General features: G+C 34.7%; 1 protein-coding gene and 1 long non-coding RNA gene across 2 annotated transcripts in view; both read left to right on the forward strand.

Annotated features, from left to right (window-relative positions):
• The window catches only part of LOC124451774 (receptor-type tyrosine-protein phosphatase delta-like), a 102007-nt gene extending 97466 nt beyond the window's left edge, over window positions 1-4541 (forward strand). The window contains exon 29 of the mRNA XM_047002367.1: window positions 4195-4541. Coding sequence (XP_046858323.1) covers window positions 4195-4257 — 63 coding nt within the window. The 3' untranslated portion in view covers window positions 4258-4541. The remainder of the gene's footprint in view (window positions 1-4194) is intronic.
• Window positions 1151-2634, forward strand: LOC124451791. Its single transcript, XR_006950666.1, has 4 exons — window positions 1151-1195; window positions 1651-1789; window positions 2064-2248; window positions 2619-2634. It is a non-coding gene; the product is annotated as an uncharacterized LOC124451791 (long non-coding RNA).
• Window positions 4542-18868: the final 14327 nt, after the last annotated feature.

An 18868-nucleotide genomic window follows, 5' to 3' on the forward strand; every position in this document is an offset into this window, starting at 1 on the left:
GCACAAAATAAATACGATTATCTGTAAACAACTTGGTTATCCTACAGCAGCATCTGTGGAAGGCTCAATGTCACTATCATCTTTGATGGATCAATCGTTTATACCTGGAATTGTCAAATGTGATGCTCGAGTGAACGATTTATCTCAATGTGCTATCACTCAAAATAAGGATTGCTCTCAATACTCGTACGTTACATGTAAGCATTCTCAATTAATTTTTGAATGTATTAACGTATTGCAGGACACGTTTGTATGACGTTAGAAAAAGATTTTTGTCGAAGAATTTAAGGAATGAATGTGTTACTTTTGTGTTCTCAACTTACATCTGTCCTTTGTTAAGCATCATGACTTACCTCTATCATCAAGTCTTACATCTGACATCGTAGTGTCACTGTATTTTACGCTGATTTGGAGAATTTAACTATTCTTCTTTTACATAACAAAAGAAATATAGCATCACAAAATATAAACGATTGCTACTCTTAAATAAAAAATAATTAAAACAGGATTGCTGCGAATACTGAGGATTAAATTAATTTTACTCTTGCTACTTCATTTCGTGCTTCAAAAAATGTCCAATTGTCATTGCTCTGCGCGATGATTGACGTTTACTCTTTAATGGAATTCAAATCATTACCGTATTGTTGTTGTTAGAGAAGATACTTACGGTTTCTTGTCATAGCTGGCTTGATTCCAACTGGAATTTAACCTTATTTATTAAATGCATGCAAAATCAGTCGTATTCCTCCAATATTTCTTGTGCTCTTTTTTTTCTTCAGAAAGCAGTTTTTAATTTTTCCAATTTTTTGTGAATGGAAAAATATGACAGTGCACCATTGCTCTCTATCAAATCAAACCAGTTCAAGTTGCGTGATGCATTTCAACAAAATCTTTTTCTATTTAAGGTCATGTTTGTGATAATCCTCTATTAAAAAACGCAGAAAAATTCCCAGATTCTTGGTTTACTGCCTTCCCAAATAGTCGTAGTGCTTCTAAAGCAAGAATATCCAGTGGCAGTTCATGGTGTGCTTCTGCTGCAGATGGCAATCATTATCTTCAACTGAATTTTCCGAGTCTTTATACAGTTAACGTTATCACTATCTTTGGAGACAGTTCAAGTTCAAACTTTGTAAATAAATATCACTTGCACACAACCATTGATGGTGTGAACTGGAAATCTGAAAAATCCCAGAAGGTAACGGTAGAATTTTCATTTTGTATATTATAAATTTAATAAACTAAGTAAACTTTTAAATGGCTATTTATATACAAGCTTATGTGCAGATGTGGATTCAGTGGTGTAACCGGCACGCAAAATTTCTGGTTCTATGTAAATTTCAGATCGTTATCATTATTCATTTCTTTAGAGATCTTTAGTTTTTACAGTAAGTGAGCACTGAAAAATTTACATATAGTACGACCAAATTTGTGGGCTAGCTACGTCACTGTGTTGATTGTCTTGGTTACTCCAGCACTACGAAGGACTCTTGAATTTGATTATAAAGTTTAAATTGTTGCTATGTGCATGATTTGAAGAGATAAAAAGACAATGCATAAACTACTCTCCACTGGACTGCGTTAAACAAACCTGGCTTTTCTGTAACCTTGCTCTGCAAATACACGAAAATCATTATTTTTGTTTTATTCCAGATTTATCTAGGAAACAAAAATGGTTACAATGATGCGGCTATAGAAAAGTTTTCTGGTGGCCTTAAATCCAAAGCTTTGCGAATTGTTCCATTGAAATTTGTTGGTGCACCGTGTTTACGAATTGAAATTTGTGGTGGAGGTAAGAGATAGAAAAAATATACCAGATTTACTTTGCACTGTAAGCACTTAATTACTCAATATATAAAGTTTTTTCTCTGTTAGTTGACAAAACAGAACAATTTTCCATGAAAGCTGAAGTGTTAGTTTCTTTCTCTGTTGAAATAAACCTATTGAAACGAGCCTTTTAAACATGCAGTTAAGTTTAACACATGTTATTGGAGAAAAAGAAGAACACTGATTTCATTTATGGGCTACACATGGTTCAATTTGTAGATTTTTCTTTTATCGTACAGACTTACTCCCAGACAAACCAACAGATCTCATTGCAACCAAATCTGCATCGACATACCTTGAGATTTCATGGAAACATCCCAAAAAAACTGGTGTAAAACTTGGTACAAATATCTCGAGTCCTCTTACAAGATATCTATTGATTTTGCTGAAGGATACTATGATTGTTTTTGATAAAACTTTGGAGGTAACTGACAAAAAACCGTACAACATTACGAATCTTGTTCCTTACGCAGCGTATAAAGTTAATGTAACCGCTGGCAATTCTGAAGGCTTTGGTATATCAACTACAGCTACTTTTAAAACTGCTGAAGATGGTGAGCTCATATCAGTTTTTGTGTATACATATCGGCTGTTATTGCATTGATGGTGTTATTGTCGTGGACGAGTTTTGAAAGCTCAAATCTTTTCTGGTCGACATTTATTTCAATCATGTTTTTCTTATAATGTATTATATTTAAGTTAACAATAACAGTGTACACTTGTTAGGACTTCTTTCTAAAGTGTTTTAATGTTTTACATAAATCTTTAAAACGTATGTTTTTATTTTTGTTTAGTTCCCGAAGGTCCACCATTAAATGTTCAAATTGTCGCTTTAAGCAGTTCATCTTTATCAGTTACGTGGGAACCACCAGACAAGAACAAAACAAATGGAAAGATAGTCAATTACACAGTTTGTATTACACATTTGGAGAATGAAACCTGTTCAATGAAGTATATGATCGAGGAAGAGCGTTTGGACATAAATAATGTGAAACCAGGGACAAAATATTATGTTCGTGTTTTAGCTTCTACAATAGTTGGAGCTGGATGTTACAGCAATGGTATATGGGTATTTACAAATGGATGTAAGTTATCAATGGTTTATGTACAGGTTTGTTTAAGATGATAAATTTATTCAAGTTTATTTATTTAGTGGCACCTGAACTGTCCACCAAGCAGATTGGAAATACGTTGACTTATTTGTTACGAAATCCAAATTTGGAATATCGGTAACTATGTATTTTACTAGAGCAAATTATTGTAAAAAAACCTAAAGGAACTTAAAAGCATTTTTCGAGTTTTTCGGATTAATGGCTATGTGTAGGACAGTTGGTTTCATGTCGGAACGAGGTAGTCTAAATATCTCTCTGGGAAAAGTTTTGATGACTCGTCGCGTTTCTCTGGCAGTGCGGATACATGCATAACATATATTTTAACGATTAACAAAAGCAGAGGTTATGCATGTACTTTTAAAAAATATTTTGCTTTTAATTTGCAGATATTTCTACGTAGTGGCAATGGAAGATGGTGAAGAAGAGAGTCGATTGCCTTCTACCTTTAAAAACACAGACTTAGGAACTTATTTTGAGGCCATATCTTCCGCACAACCAATGCCGTATATTGCTGCTGTAGTATCTCGCAGAGACTCTAAGCATGATTTTACACTTGGTGATGGTGAAAACACAACACGGCGTTCCAATGGTGAAAATTATTATAATGGCCCGCTAAAGCCCGGCACTCACTACAGAATATTTCAGCGCATTTTCATTAATGATCAGGTGCAAAGTTTTATTTACGTTTTTACTTCATTGATTGCTGCAATTTTTATTCAAATATAAATGTTCACTTCCTTTCAGGGTGCTTATTATTCCACTGACTGGAGTCGAGTGGCGGCAACTGCCCAAAAGCAGGTGTCTTCAGGTTTGTGTTTGTTTTCAATAGCATAAGGGAAGTTTATCGATGTCTAAAGTGCAATGATTCAAGATCTTTGAAAATTTCAGTTTAGTAAAATGCCTGAAAATTTTTAACGATGAATATAGATTTTGTTTGATGATACAGCCGATTTAATTCCAACAACTAACTGCCTTATTGATTTTGTGTACATCTTCTCTAATTTCATTGCGTTGCAAACCTAATTTATACCATAATTAAATCAAGAATAGTTAACAGGGATGAATACATGGGGTGTGAGAGCGGTTACACTTTCAACTTTCGAAAAATGATCGCTGAAAGACAATATTAGTTGGTAATCTTATTATTTGTCATTCATTTTTATCTTTCAGACGGTGGAAACACTGGAGCTATTGCTTATGCAGTTGTAGCTGCTGTTTTGGTCATTATTATTGTCATATTGGTCATTCTTTTTGTTAGGATCAATTCAAACTCTGCTACCGTGCAGTGAACTGCGTATTGTACTCATTCGACGGCTACTAAAAGTTCTCAAAAGGGGGGAAAGTTGAATTTTTTTCTTGAAGTTATTAGACGTTTTCTGAAATTTAGCGTACTATAAAAGAATATAATTAAACATAAATTTTATTGCCTTTTTAACTATAAGAGTGAACGGGAGTGAATGTTTCAGAACAGTATTTGAAAGCAATTTGGAACATAACATCAAATTTTTAGACTAAAGATGTAGTCAATATTTTAAATAGGATAACGGCTGTAATACTTTTTATCTAAATACATTAAATAAGAAATAAAGTTAAATTAGAAACAAACAGTGGCGTAGCATGCTCTGTAATTTATTTTAATGAGAGGAGGGGATTTTCATACATTCATGTATTTTGGAGTTAGTGGAATATGTATGAAATGTGCGCACTGTCATCTCATTAATTTACCTGATGTAGGAAACAGGAAGTTTTAGAGGATGGAGTTTACTTTGTTACCAACTTTGTCAGTGTTAAAAAATGGTACTTTAAAGCATGTTCTTGTCATTTCTTGTTTTCTCTTCTTATCGTCATGATGATATTAATAAAAAATATCTAAAATTATCGAGTTAATTGAATTTCCTGATGATTTAAATGCGAGAGTGCTAGGAACGTTGTACTTCGGCTGTAGATTAGTGATTAACGAAGAAGAAGTAATGGGTTGGAAGCATCGACTCGAGATTTTAAAAAACATGAAAAATGTATGTGTCAGAAAGCTCGATTGAAAACACGTCCTTTGGTTGAATACTATGGAAGGAGCCGAGTGGTTTCAAGTTAATTGGTGACAATCAAATCGTTAATGAATAGTCTGTTGTTAACCCCTCTCCTCGTGTTTCTACACCGGCCTGAACACCACCGAAAGATTATTCTCTGTTTAAACGCGGCCATATTTACATTTGCTTTCGAATTATGCTTTAATTTCGGAAAATATCAACTTGTTACAAATGTAGAAATACAGAGCAATTACAATGAAACATGAAGATATCTTTATGAGGGTATTGAAGACTTGTGCGAAACAGCGAATCAGGCTATAGTCACGGAAAACATATCCGACCCTCTCACGAGTATGTCCGGTTTATACGTCACATTTACACATAACCGGAAGTACCCTGTGTTTCAACTTTCAAGAGTTTACTGATGTCATGTAATATGGCGGATTGTAAAAAGTTGGATAGTGTTGTGGTTACGGGCGAAATTTTGTCCTCAAAAAGGTATTGATTTCCTTTTCAATATCAATTGTGAGCTCTTAAATATTTCATTATATTTTTTTTCACTTTGTACTTCGTTGGCGTTAAGTTGACCTTTTGAAATTGACAATCATTAGTTACCATGATTTGAGACATGTTTTCTCGTGATCATATCTCATGATTTGAGACAATGGCGAATAACAAAGACTCAGCAGACGGCAAAATATTCTCCTTGCCTGTATTTGTGTGCTATTCGTATTCTTTCTTTTATTTTTTCCTAATGTGGCATCGAATTAAATTAGAATTATACGTTGTACTTTCTCCAAATTACAATTATACAAATAAATTCAAAAACCAAGAATCACAGGCAATTTGATATGTAGATCAAAAAGTTTTTCGTATGATCTGTGGTTTTATATTTGATGTCTTCAAGAAGTGAATCTTAGAATTGAATTCCAGGTATCAAAATTGTGAGTCGCCTTATCTGATATGATCAATGTAAAAAGTTTTAACATATTTTTGTCTTGTGATTAGTGTCCTTTAAAAAGTGATCTGATGTTGAAACTTAAGACATTATGTGTTCCAGTATTTGTGTAGAGTGATTTTTTGTATAATTACAATGGTTGTATAGCTGTATATAAAAATTAAAGTCAAAGTAATCCAGTCCAGTATCTTCATTCCATACTATTTACTTTTATAATTGTGTAAAGATATGATTTTTAGCAACTGGTCTTTTGATACTTCTTTGTTGTGCTTTTACACCATTTGCTCATCATTAAAGAAAATTGAACATTCAATTACTGGCTTAGACATACCTGAAATAAAACAATAAAATATTCATTATCTTAAAGGAAAAATCAGAAACACGTGCCTACAATCAATACGTTTCTATAAGAGAAAAGTCAGAATCATTCGGATAAAAAGAAATTTTTATAAACATATTTATATCTCTGCTTTAGATAATTGGTTGCAAATAAATCACTACATTTCTCTTTCGTACAAAGTTCATACGTATATGTTTATTCAGTAGCGTAGCCAGCCCGACTTTACTCTTGCTATGCAAATATTTTTCGCATTTAATAAATACGACGAGTTTCTTTAAATAAATGTGTTTCAACATCTCATGATGGCATCTTCAGTATAATAAGAATATTATGTATATGCATGATAATTTTATATAAGAGTAATGTAATGCAGTTATACAATTATCATTAGATTGTAAATATTACAATGAAATACTGGTTGGAACTAATTTATGAGTGTATTTACAGGCTGAATATAGTGTTAAACGAAAAACGCGAACGTTGAGATTACGATTAGTTTTTTTAATGCGAAATGCTTCTTTAAAAAAACCCGTCGTATTTATTAAATGTGCAATAGTAATGGTGGGTTTACCCAGTTGCAGCAAATATTTTTGTGTTTACTAACCGTAAGAACAATAGATTTCTAAAAAATACTTCTTGTGTATTAACTTTTAATTAGACAAACTAAAAGTTAATTTGTGATTACCAAATTTATGATCGCTAGTCCTTCAAAATTTACAAAGCGGAGTAAACCTGCAGACTGGTTACGCTACTGGGTTTATTTAAATGTTTGCTTTATCTTAATTAATGTTCCTTCCTTATATTCCTTATTGTTTTGCAGAATAAATAAGTGGATTTCTCCTCTTGATTATTCCTTCGTGTTTTTATGATTAAATAATTTGCTACATTTATTTATTTTTTGCTTCTTAGGATATAAAAAAGATCGTATGCTCCGTGATTCATGAAATATCGTGGCCGGTTCATGATGTTCTTAAATATGTTCACAGTATGGTGGAAATTTTATCTGAAGTTGAAGATTTACAGAGAGCTGCTAATGTAAATGGACCTGTCATTGAAGTGTGCAGGTAAACACGTGTCACTGGATATTAGCAGGTGATTAACACCGTCACTCTCGTGGTTATAATTCAGTGTTTTAAGGTCTGCGTGGAGATCTCTACAAGAATTTTGCTACAAACACAAAAATATTTATTTTCTTAATCCAGTGACGGAGCAAGTCACTCTGGTACCTATATTGCTATCTCAAATCTTGTCGACCGAGTCAAAATTGTCCAAGCGATGGATGCCTTCCAATGTATCAAGCTGATACGGAAAGACACCTGCAGTTCGTCGAAACGGCGGTAAGCTTGTCTTTCTAATTCTCATGAAGTCCCAATTTCACCAACACCGAGCGCTATTCTCATTTATGAAATTTGCAGCCTCTACTAAATAGATCATAAAAAAATTGTTGTTTTGACTTTATATATATCAACACTTTGACACATTTGCGATCATTATATGTTGTATGGATATTGCCGAATTTCAACTTTATAATTCGTGCTTGTATACTAAATTTTCTCCGACCTACGGAGGTGTCCCCCCCCCCTCTCATAAAAAATAGGTTTCTGCCAGCGTCACTGTCTAATGGCTGTTTGTCAAACATCAACAATAATTTCCAAACAGAATGTTTCTGGAAACTTACACATTGAATTTTATTTAGTTCGACTAACCTTGGTGATGTACTTAGTTTTTTGATTATTTCTATAACATTTTTATCATTTAGGATCAATTCAAACTCTGCTCCCGTGCAGTGAACTTCGTATTGGAGTTCTTCGACGAATACTCAAATTTCTCGGAAATAGGTGGAAGTTGAATTTTTATACTGTACAAATTTCTGAAAAATGTTTTTAGATGTTTGCTGGAATGTTTCATGTTCTGCAATTTTGTCTTCCATGAAAGAATAGAATTCAACATAAAAACATTTAAATATTTACTTTAGTTTTAACGAGGAGAGTCCAGGTTAAGTATCGTTATATGTTTGTAGATGTAGATCGTCCAGGTTGGTGAAATCTAGTGATGGGCAATTACCGATTACTTGGTATCGATACCGCCCGATACCGATCCTAATCCGGAAGTAGTCGATACTGCGTGGTATCGAAAAAGGACTTCGATCACTTTTAAAATTTCATTATTATGAAAGTTTGTCTTCCTTTTCATTATTGGTTTTGACAAACATGTTGTTTTTTTCCTGTTTTACATTTTTAACATTTTATTCACTTTTACTTATTAATACACTTCGAGATCTTGCCTTCAGAATAATAATATGTAACCAATTTTTTTAATTAGAATTTATACAGCTTCTGAAAATTTATCGTTACTCCTAAGAATGTTATGACAGTTTTTAATTTAAGATAAGAAAAATAAAAATTTCGTCGTATTGTTAAAGTATATAAGGCCACACTTTATCAATTCCATCATCAGATTTTTATCAAGCGACTCAGACGTTTATTTTCGAAATTGGAGAAAGTAATCGCTTTAGTAATCGATACCTCGATACTTTTAAGAAAAAGTAATCGGTATCGTATCGAATCGATACGAGCGGTATCGCCCATCACTAGTAAAATCTTGAGAAAGACTGCTGGTGTTGATGTTGACTTAGGTTTCGACAACGTTGACTCTAAAGATGACTACCGCTAAGGTTGTCGAAACGTAAGTTAAATTCAACATCAACAGTCCTTCTCAGGACTCTACTAATCTGGATAATTTACATGTGTAAACATGTAGATTGTCCAGAATGTTAAGAAACCTGATGAGAGTAAATAATTCTGATTAGGATTTAAAAACAATTTGAAACATAACATAAAATTCTTAGGTTTAGCAGTGACGTAGCTTGCCAGCAAGTTTGGTCGTGCTATGTAAATTTTTCTGTGTTCACTTACAGTAAAAACAATGGATTTCTAAAGAAATGAATAATGATAATGTTCTAAAGTTTAAATAGCACGACCAAATATGAGGGCTGACTACGAATTTTGTTAATATTTTAAATAGTACAACATCAGTATAAATTTTAATAAATTTTATTTGAATATATTATATTGAGTACTAAGAACAAAAGTAATGAACAAAAAGCAAATCGAAATTAATTGCGAGTTCGAAACAAACAATCCATGGCGGCCGTTGCCTGAAATTTTCGCCTCTGAACGATAATATAAAGAGTAAAACACTTCAAAGGACATTTTACAACAAAAATCCAAATTTTGAAATGAAAGCGAGATTTGACAACTACATGTCAGTATTTTCTATCTAAAGATGATATGGTATGACTTAAGGGGGAAATACATGCTGTAACATATTCACACAGATTTCTTTTTACCTCACAAGTAACTTTTCTCTTTTCCAACACTTCAATATACAAGTATTCCAGTTTACATCACAGTTAGGGGAATCCAGGATTATGGCAACCACAATTAAGCGAATCCATGGTTGGATAAAGCGGACCTGCAAACACTCGAAGATGTAAACGAGCAATGCTCAAGCTTTGCTTCGCTTTCATGATTTGAATGTTCGTTCTAAAGTGTCGTATGAAATGTTTGACGACGAAATTCACCCGTCAAAAACCACCCTTTGAAATCTACCCATGCTGACTGTATTTGTCTACCCGTTGCTCTGTTCTATAGTTAACCATTTATTTTTGGAAGTCGTAAAGAAAACACAATTTTTTTTAAAAAACGATAGTTCGTTTCCCCCTGAATGATTAGTTTTTAGATTCTATTTATTGGGATTCGCATTGCTCCAGATATAGACACTTCGAATTTTAGAGAAATACTTGCTGTAATACGTTTTCTGTTTATCTTTTGGAAATATCCAATATTTGACCAATGTAAACAACCAAAAGCAAAAGGTTCGTTAAACAGGTCTATTGGATTCAGTCGTGACAAAAAATGACATCGTTATCATAAAATTCATTTTTTTGCTGTCTAGTTCATGTAGAGTAAAAATGTTGATGTAGAAAACATGAAGTGGACAGGCTGACATGTATAGTAGATTTTTGTTCGTATTCGTATTTTGTTTGTATTATATCGAGTGATATTACTCTAAATGGATTAGTTAAGGACTCAAGAATCTATATAATGACAGATTATAAAAACCTGATAATAATATGTACAACGAATAAATAGTAAGAAATATTAATAATTAATAATACATATATGTTTGTGATTATTTAAGGACATCAATTGAAATTAAATGATACGCGTCACAGAAAATTATGACGCCCACCCGAAAAATAATCACGGTTTGGCAGAAATTTTACCTGAAGTGGAAGGTTTAAAAAGAACTGCTGAAGTCAAATGAGCTGTCATTGTTGTGTGCAGGTCATGTATGTATATGGAGTGCGCGTTCATTTAACTTCCCACATAATCGCACGGATATTGAAGCTCTCCTTTCTTCATATACGTGGAGGGGAGGGTGGGAACTGTGCAACAAACTTTAATCCTTATATTTTGAAAGTCAATTTTAATTGAAACTGGCGTATTCTTAATTCGATCTATGTTATTATGATGGAATTTTTTTTTTATTTCAGTGGTGTTTCTATTTGATATCTCTAATCTTGCAGATCGCGTTAATCTGTCCATGTGGTTGATGTATTTCAATGCATCTAATTGCTGCGTTGCTCTCTGGATCAGAGGTAAGTAATCTCGTTTATAGCAAAAGTATAAGCGTAAATATTCCTGCATGCAAGCAAGAATATGACTTTTTACAATCACACGATTTTCCAAAATGTTGTACATAAAGATTGAACTTGTTAGTCTACGTATGTGAACTACATACAATCTTTCATCAATGAGATCTCCAATTCACCAACCCGTTTTTCAAACTTTGTCAATTCTTTCAGATGCAACAATGCATATTGAATTATCGCAAGCGTAATTTCCGGTGAAACAGCGCACTTTGATTGGTTTAGAAACATTTTTCCCTGTTCTTTCCTTTTTCATAATGGACCAGTAGTCCATTACATGTATTTTTTCAAATAAACGTAAACAAACTTCGTGAAGCAAATATCAAAACGCAAAAAAAAAAACAAAAACCATATAAGAATGTGAGTCGAAGAAAGAACACTTGTAAAGTGAGTTTTATTATCTGGACGACACAATTACAAACGATTTATTTCTTAAGATAGTAGAGAGAGTCGTGCTGCAGCGTAAATCAAATTTGGGTGATAAAAATTAATGCCCAAAATGAGGCTTTAAGTTGAGCCAAAAGTATAGCAGCTTCAAAAATGGTATTTATTGTAACGTTTTTAGACGTCTTTAGACAGTAATGAATATTATTCCATTCTTAAAGGATATGCTACTTATATGTAAATAATCATAATTACATAAGGTGTTAGAATACAAAAGAAGACAGTGTCGAATACATTACATAAATTTCGAAGTTAGCAAGCAAATTAAATTGCAATTAAAAGGGATAGCGTGGAATAGAACTTTCTAGGACGTTAGGTGCAGTCTTGTGATTAGGATGTTTTCATGAATGGAGAGTTTGTATGGATCGTGAGAAGAGAAAATTATTTTAAAGTCGTCAATATGGTGGTGTTTCCACATGTGTTTATATGAGCAAAATTGCTCGATTACGTGGAGCGGGATATGGGTCACCTGTGAGGAGAGATATTGTTAAATGCTTCAAAAATCTTGTGTAAATGACGTTTGCTTTGCGGTAAACGGAAGGGGTGATGTTTCCATTTGTGTATTTATTTAAGTGTGGCAGCTGTAACGCATCGTATATGTCAAACCTATACCCTCACTAACCTCTTCACTAACTTCCACAGCTTCGTTCTACTTAGTTAAAAATGTTCACTAGCCTCCTGTGTATTTCATCAAATCTCTCTCGAAAATTTTTCCACATAGAACTCTAATTCGCAAAAAAAAATTAATCGTCAAAAGCGGTTTCTTTCCGCATATATGACCAAATGACACGTCACTCTCTCATCAACACATCAATTCTAATAGAATACACTCCACGAACAGCCGAACATGTTTAATTTGTCATACATTTATTATACTGTAAACCTGTAAAAGAAAAAAGCTCAATTCAAGAGCGTGTCTTGGTTATTTTGGCGTTTATTAATTTTATTCAGTAACGATCACGTTGGAAGATTTTGGTTTTTTGTTAAGGGGTGTGAGGGTTAGGGTTAAGGTGTTCATATATTGATCTATGGTAGTTAAGCTTTATTATTATAATAGTAAATAGTTAATTTTACGTTATAGTTCGGTCCGACACAATTTGTTGTATTCAGGGCCTAAAATTTTGCTAATGACTGTCAGCAAAATTGAATTTACTGTTGGTGAAGTTGATAATCAAAAACTTAAAATACGTTATGGGAGCAATATCATTTTTCGTCATTGAGCACTTGAAGTCATTAACCTGTCTTGCCATGTTTGCCCACATTAGATGCATTATTCGTGCTTCGTTGCTTCGTAGCTATAAACAAAGGTAATTCTTTAAAATATCAAAAACTTTATCTTCTATAACATTGCTTCGTCAACCAATCCACGGCATCCAAATTTCCTAACACATTTAAAGTATTATTGTTGATTCGTAAAGGATAGGATTTGACGCAAAACAAATTCTATAAAATGTTGAATAACTGGGGCAGATGGCATGAGTGTTTGTATAATATTCAATAATGGCACTGCACATTTGAGGAAGCCGACAGCCTTGGCCAGCAGTTGCAAGTAAAACCTTGCAAAAGCCACAACTCTTTTGTTCGTCTGACTTGTATGTATCTTAATTTTTCTCTGTTTGTTTAAGGTGTATTTCTGCAGCCGCCTTATTTTGTCAGTTTTTCAATTAATAAAAGAACAAAGGTAAGAGGTGATGTAGTTCATAGTAAAACGGAAGTTTCTTTGTCTTCAATGCTATGTTAACATTTAATACTGCAAATTATTTCTTTGACTGAGTTTGGCAAATAAGTGTTAATACAAACACCGCACAACTTCCGCCAACAACGATTTGATTCTTATAGTAAATGGAGAGATTTTTTCATTTACTACAATACCTCCATGCTTGATGTAGGATTCGGGACAGGTTATCACATTCATATTTTGATTCATATATTATCATATTTTTCGTCAAATCTCTCAACTACATCAAAAACAAACCCTATTCCAGTGTTCTGTAAATAATTCTGTCCTGCAGCAGCACCTGCGAAACATTAAAAATAAATCCGCTTGAGATTTTCAATTCTTATGGAGTATTCATTGTCATCAAGTACTCTACCATTAACTGCAAACAAAGGAGTAACGCCAAGCTTTAAAAATGTAAAAAGCTGCAAAATATTTCTACGATTTTCTGTGATATTTCTGTAAATTTTTATAAAAGAATTTAAGCAATCTCAAGATAACGTTGAAACCCAAAACTACTTAGCTGCCCTTAATATCGATGTTCATTTATTTCATGAGCTCTTCCTCATCTAACACCCATTTTTGGTCATTATCTTTTAAAGTTTTTAATTTATTTAGTTAATTTTTCAACTGTAAATTTTTGAATTTGTAACCTGCGCAAGTTAGCTGTTTTATAGCTGCTAATGATTTTAATTCGATGAATTAAAAATTCGAATGAAAATCCAATACGGGCATAGCTATAGAGACAACATGGGTATAGCTATACAGCTATAGAGGCTGCGTTACAAGAAATTGTGAAGTACTTTATGATTTTATAGGTTTTTTACAGGTATCATGACAAAACGGGAAATTGAAATGAAATAGCTAATGGGAAGCTCTGCAAGCACAAATGTTATTTTTATATTCAGAGAAAGAATTTTAACATCGTCCTGGGTTTTTAATCTATTGTATCTAAAATAAATGATTTGCTTTCACTTTAATTTGATCTCGCTTTCTTCGCTTCCTTAGCGCTATCCACTAAAAAGCATTTTTTCATCTTTCAATAAATCTCTTAAAACACAAGTTGAAATTTAGACTGAACCGAGTAAGAAGAATAGAGCAAAAATTGAAAGAAAACCAAGTTTTATTATTTTAAAAAAATTAAAACCACGCATATATATAAATGCTACAGTCGCTACCTTTAATGATCGTTCGAAATATATACTCACAAATCTTTGGACGGAATAAACAAGATGTCTTCGCCTTCGATATGTATATTTTACTGAAGTATGATTGACATGTTTTTCTTTTCTATTGTGCATTTATAATTATTAGTCTAATCTTTCTTACACTCCCAGGGTTGACATAATAAAATGTTGTCAACAAACAAAACAAAAAACAAAACTATTTTTAGCTAAGAATGTACAGTTATTTAGAACTTGTTTGTATTCTGCAATCTTCGCAACTGTCCTGTTATTCCCGCGCTGCGTTGTGGTCGATCAGTTGGACGAAGCACTTGTTCTTCTACGCCGTTCTTATCGCTCTCTACTCTTTCGTTACTGTCTTCTTCCTGATGAACCTCAATTGGAATAAGTTGCTTGATAAAAGGTCGCAACAAGTGTGAATGACTAGAGTCTCCACGAAGGACTCTGACTTGTGCAGCTCGTGTAATTCCATCGTCACCTTGTAACAGTTGTTCAACTTTCGCCACCTTCCAAAAGATACGTTTTGTTTGATCGTTGCGAATAATGACGATATCTCCAACTGCTATTTCGGGATTTTGATTACCTCTTGACTTTGAAGTGTATTGCTCTCGTAAGGCTAAAAGATACTCGTTTCTCCATTGAAGAGTAAAACGTTGCAGCAAATTTTTTTGATGTTTCGCCTTTCTCGTCAAAGATTGATAGGTGCTCTGAATTTCAAAGTGCTCACTGTTTGGCATGGTCATTATTCGTCTTCCATACACCAAGTGCGACTGGCCTAGCGGAAGAGATACAGCTTCTTCATCGTCATACACGTAGGTTAGGGGTCGTGCATTTATTACGCCTTCGATTTCAACAACAATAGTATGCAACTCGTCGTAGGTTAGATTGGTTCTACCAACTAGCTTTCGCAACGTACGTTTCACGCTTCGAATCAAACGTTCCCAGAATCCTCCCCTCGAAGGGACCTTTTCGACGATAAATTGCCATGTAATCTGATGGTTTGCAAAATAGCATAACACTTCCTCAGAACGACATAACTTGCGAATTTCTAAGCATGCAGCTCAAAAATTCTTAGCATTATCGGATATAAGAAGAGCTGGCAGTGCTCGTCAACTAGCGTATCTGCGGAACGCGCGGAGAAAGGCTGGAACGCTTAAGAAAGGAGTGAGATCCAGATGAATGGCTCTAGTAGATGTACACGTAAACAATAGAATATACACCTTTGTTGGATTATCCAACAAATTATTCCTTTCGCAACTCTCTCGTACGAACAACGGTCCTGCAAAGTCCAAACTTACGTTTGTGAAAGGGGGATCATCCGACACTCTGCTAACAGGAAGATCTGGAGGAAGCGTTCCCCCATAAGGAAGACCTTCGGCTTTACGACAAACGACACATTTCCTGACGATTTTCTTTACTTCTTCTCGACCACGGATTATCCAAAAATGCTCTCTAATGGTTGTTAATGTATCACGAATCCCGCTGTGCTTCACATTGTGGTGAACCTCGCATATTAATAACTCCACAAATCTTGATTCCTTTGGAAGAAATACAGGATTTTTGCTCTACAGATTCAGTGATGAATTCTTCAGTCTTCCATGGCACCACAGCACGTGATCACCGTCGAGAAATAACCCAAATTGCTTAACATAAATAGGTATTGAAGAATTCGCATTCTTTGACAGAAGGAATAATATTTGTTTTTCAAAGGATAGTTGTTGAATAGACCTTATCCATAGCAGCTGCGCCTTCCTTATTTCGTATGAGCTTAGTTCTTCTGACGTTTTGAGTTTGTTTGTTGTTTGCTCGCACCGTGGCATCATCTTTAACATGTTGATGAATCTCGTTACATAAGCAGTTATTCGAAGAAGTTTCTTCATAGAGCTATAACGAGTAATGTAGAATGCTTTGTTAAGATCTGGCATGGCTCGTTGTTCGATTTCATTCTAAACTAGTGATCTCACGACATTCGGATGCTCTTTCACAATTTCCCTCAGAGCTTCGTCACTTTGTGAGAGGTTGCCAACTGGACGTTTTGGCCACTCCTCTTCGCCCCTTGCCAAGAATTTGGGTCCATTGAACCATAAGGAAGAATTCGAGAGTAGTTGCCCAGAAATACCTCGTGAGGGTAAATCTGCAGGTTTAAGTGATCCAGGACAAAAGTTCCAAGATTCCGTCAACGAAATACTTCGAATCTTGTTCACTCGATGCTGCACGAATGGTTTCCATGCTCGATCGTTTCGTATCCAGTGAAGTGCTGTCATCGAGTCAACCCAATAAAAAACTTCCAGACTCAACTTGAGTGCCTTTAACAAAGAATCTACTAACTTCGCTAGTACAGTCGCTACCACCAGCTCTAATCGGGGAATCGTTTGCTTTTTCACTGGTGCGACCTTTGCCTTTGAAGCGATTAATTTCACGTCGATGGTACCATTCTCATAGACTTTTTATACATAGACAACAGCACCAATTGCACTTTCAGATGCATCACTGAATCCATGAACTTGTGTAGTAAAGTATTTCGGTTGGGGTAGATAATAGCACCTCGGTACACGAACATCATTTAGAAACCTTAACTCTGACAATAAAACGTTTTACTGTTCACGTAGATTGCCATGCAGTTCACAGTCCCACCCCAGTCTATCCAAGCACATGATTTGAAACAGAATCTTCAGCCTTATCGTAAAAGGAGACAAGAATCCAAGGGGATCGAAGATATTAGATGACCATTTCAACAACGATCGCTTTGTGACAGGTAATGAATTGGCGTACTCGATTATTTCAGTCAATTTGAATAGAAATGTGTCTTCCATCGTATCCCACACCATTTCTGGTACTTTGACCTGAGTGGGTTCCGTGAGCAGTTACTCTTTTGCAATTGTCGACTTTGTAAAGGACTGATCATCTTGAGTAACGCTTGACTTGTCACTAATCAAGCTCAAATTCTTGTTACCTTCTAACACTTCGACAGACTTCACTTTGTTACTGGAATTCGAGTTCCATTTTTGCAAGTTGAATCCACCCTTGGCCAACAACTGCTTTGTTCCCTTGTATATTTGCAAAGCGGTTTCATCGGTTTCTGCACCGGACACAAAATCATCGATATACAGAGAATTTTTCAAGTGTTCAACAGTTTCTGGCTCCTGTTTCTCGTGTGTCTTCAAATGATGGTTGATAGTAGCTCCAAGAATTGCTGTCGAAGGTCGTAGACCAAAAACCAATCGACAAAACCTTAGCTTTAATACTTCTGAATGAGGATCCCTAGCATCCCTTAGCCACAAAAAACGAAGCATGTCTCTATCTTCTTTGTCAATTCCAATCATTAAGAATGCTTTCTCAATGTCAGCAACTAGCCCAATCTTGTTTTGTCGAAATTTGACGAGCAAATCAAAGAATTGTGGAATGAGGTTCCACCCGGTCAGTAAGCAATCGTTTAGTGAAAAGTTACGCAAGTTCGTCGTAGCAGATCCATCATATACAACGCGTAGCTTTGTAGTAACCTTATCCTTTCGAATAACACAATGATGTGGAAGATAGTGAATTTTACCACGATCCTTATCAGATGCCGGAACCCTTTCGACTATTCCTGCTGCCAATTGTTCAGTAATACCATTATTATATTCTTCAAGATTTGGTGGATCCTTTAGCAGTTTTCTATGCAATGATCTCAATCCATTATGAAAGAGTTCGTAATCATCATCAATTTGCACATGATCATTCTTCCACGGCAGACCAACTTCGTAGCGTGTTCCAGTGAATCGAATATTACGCACAAAATCTTGTTCCTCGGGTGAGTTTGCTGAGTCAAAGGAGTCAATGCCAACGCTCTCAGTTTCCCCAAAACGCTTCATTGATATTGTTAACTCATCCCTATCGGTTACGACAGTAGAATTATCAAGGTAGTCGGCTGCTAAAATGAGGCTGTTCAGAGTATGTCCGTCTGATTTTTGTGATGACCATCCAGACAAAAGCCATCCCAATTTGCTGCTCATCGCTGTTTGACCATTTTTTCCTCGTACGACATCACCTGTGACTACGTCCAATAATGATCAGCTCCTATCAAGATGTCGATTGAATCACAGCTACCATTGTTATCGGAAGAATCAAAGTCTGCAAGTTCTAAACCATGGAGATGTGGATATTCGTCTATATTTATCCTTGTAGGAAGTGGTGCCCATATTGTTGGAAATGCGATTGCTTTAATCTCTATTGCCTCACCTCCACTCTTGCTTGCAATGCTCACCTTGAACACTTCGCAGCTTTCTTGTTTACTCTTTCTTTGGCCAAAGGTATTTAATTGAAGTGTCTCCTACCAATTTAATTTAACCTTAACCGATGATCTTTCGAAATATATACTCACAAATCTTTGGACGGAATAAACAAGATGTCTTCGCCTTCGATATGTATATTTTACTGAAGTATGATTGACATGTTTTTCTTTTCTAATGTGGATTTATAATTATTAGTCTAATCTTTCTTACACTACCATTGAGAGAGCCAACATACAGCCATATGAGACTAACTCAATCAATTTCTGAACAGTTTTTC

Source organism: Xenia sp. Carnegie-2017, unplaced genomic scaffold (genome assembly GCF_021976095.1).
Source record: "Xenia sp. Carnegie-2017 unplaced genomic scaffold, XeniaSp_v1 HiC_scaffold_24, whole genome shotgun sequence".
Classification (NCBI taxonomy): Eukaryota; Metazoa; Cnidaria; class Anthozoa; order Malacalcyonacea; family Xeniidae; genus Xenia; species Xenia sp. Carnegie-2017.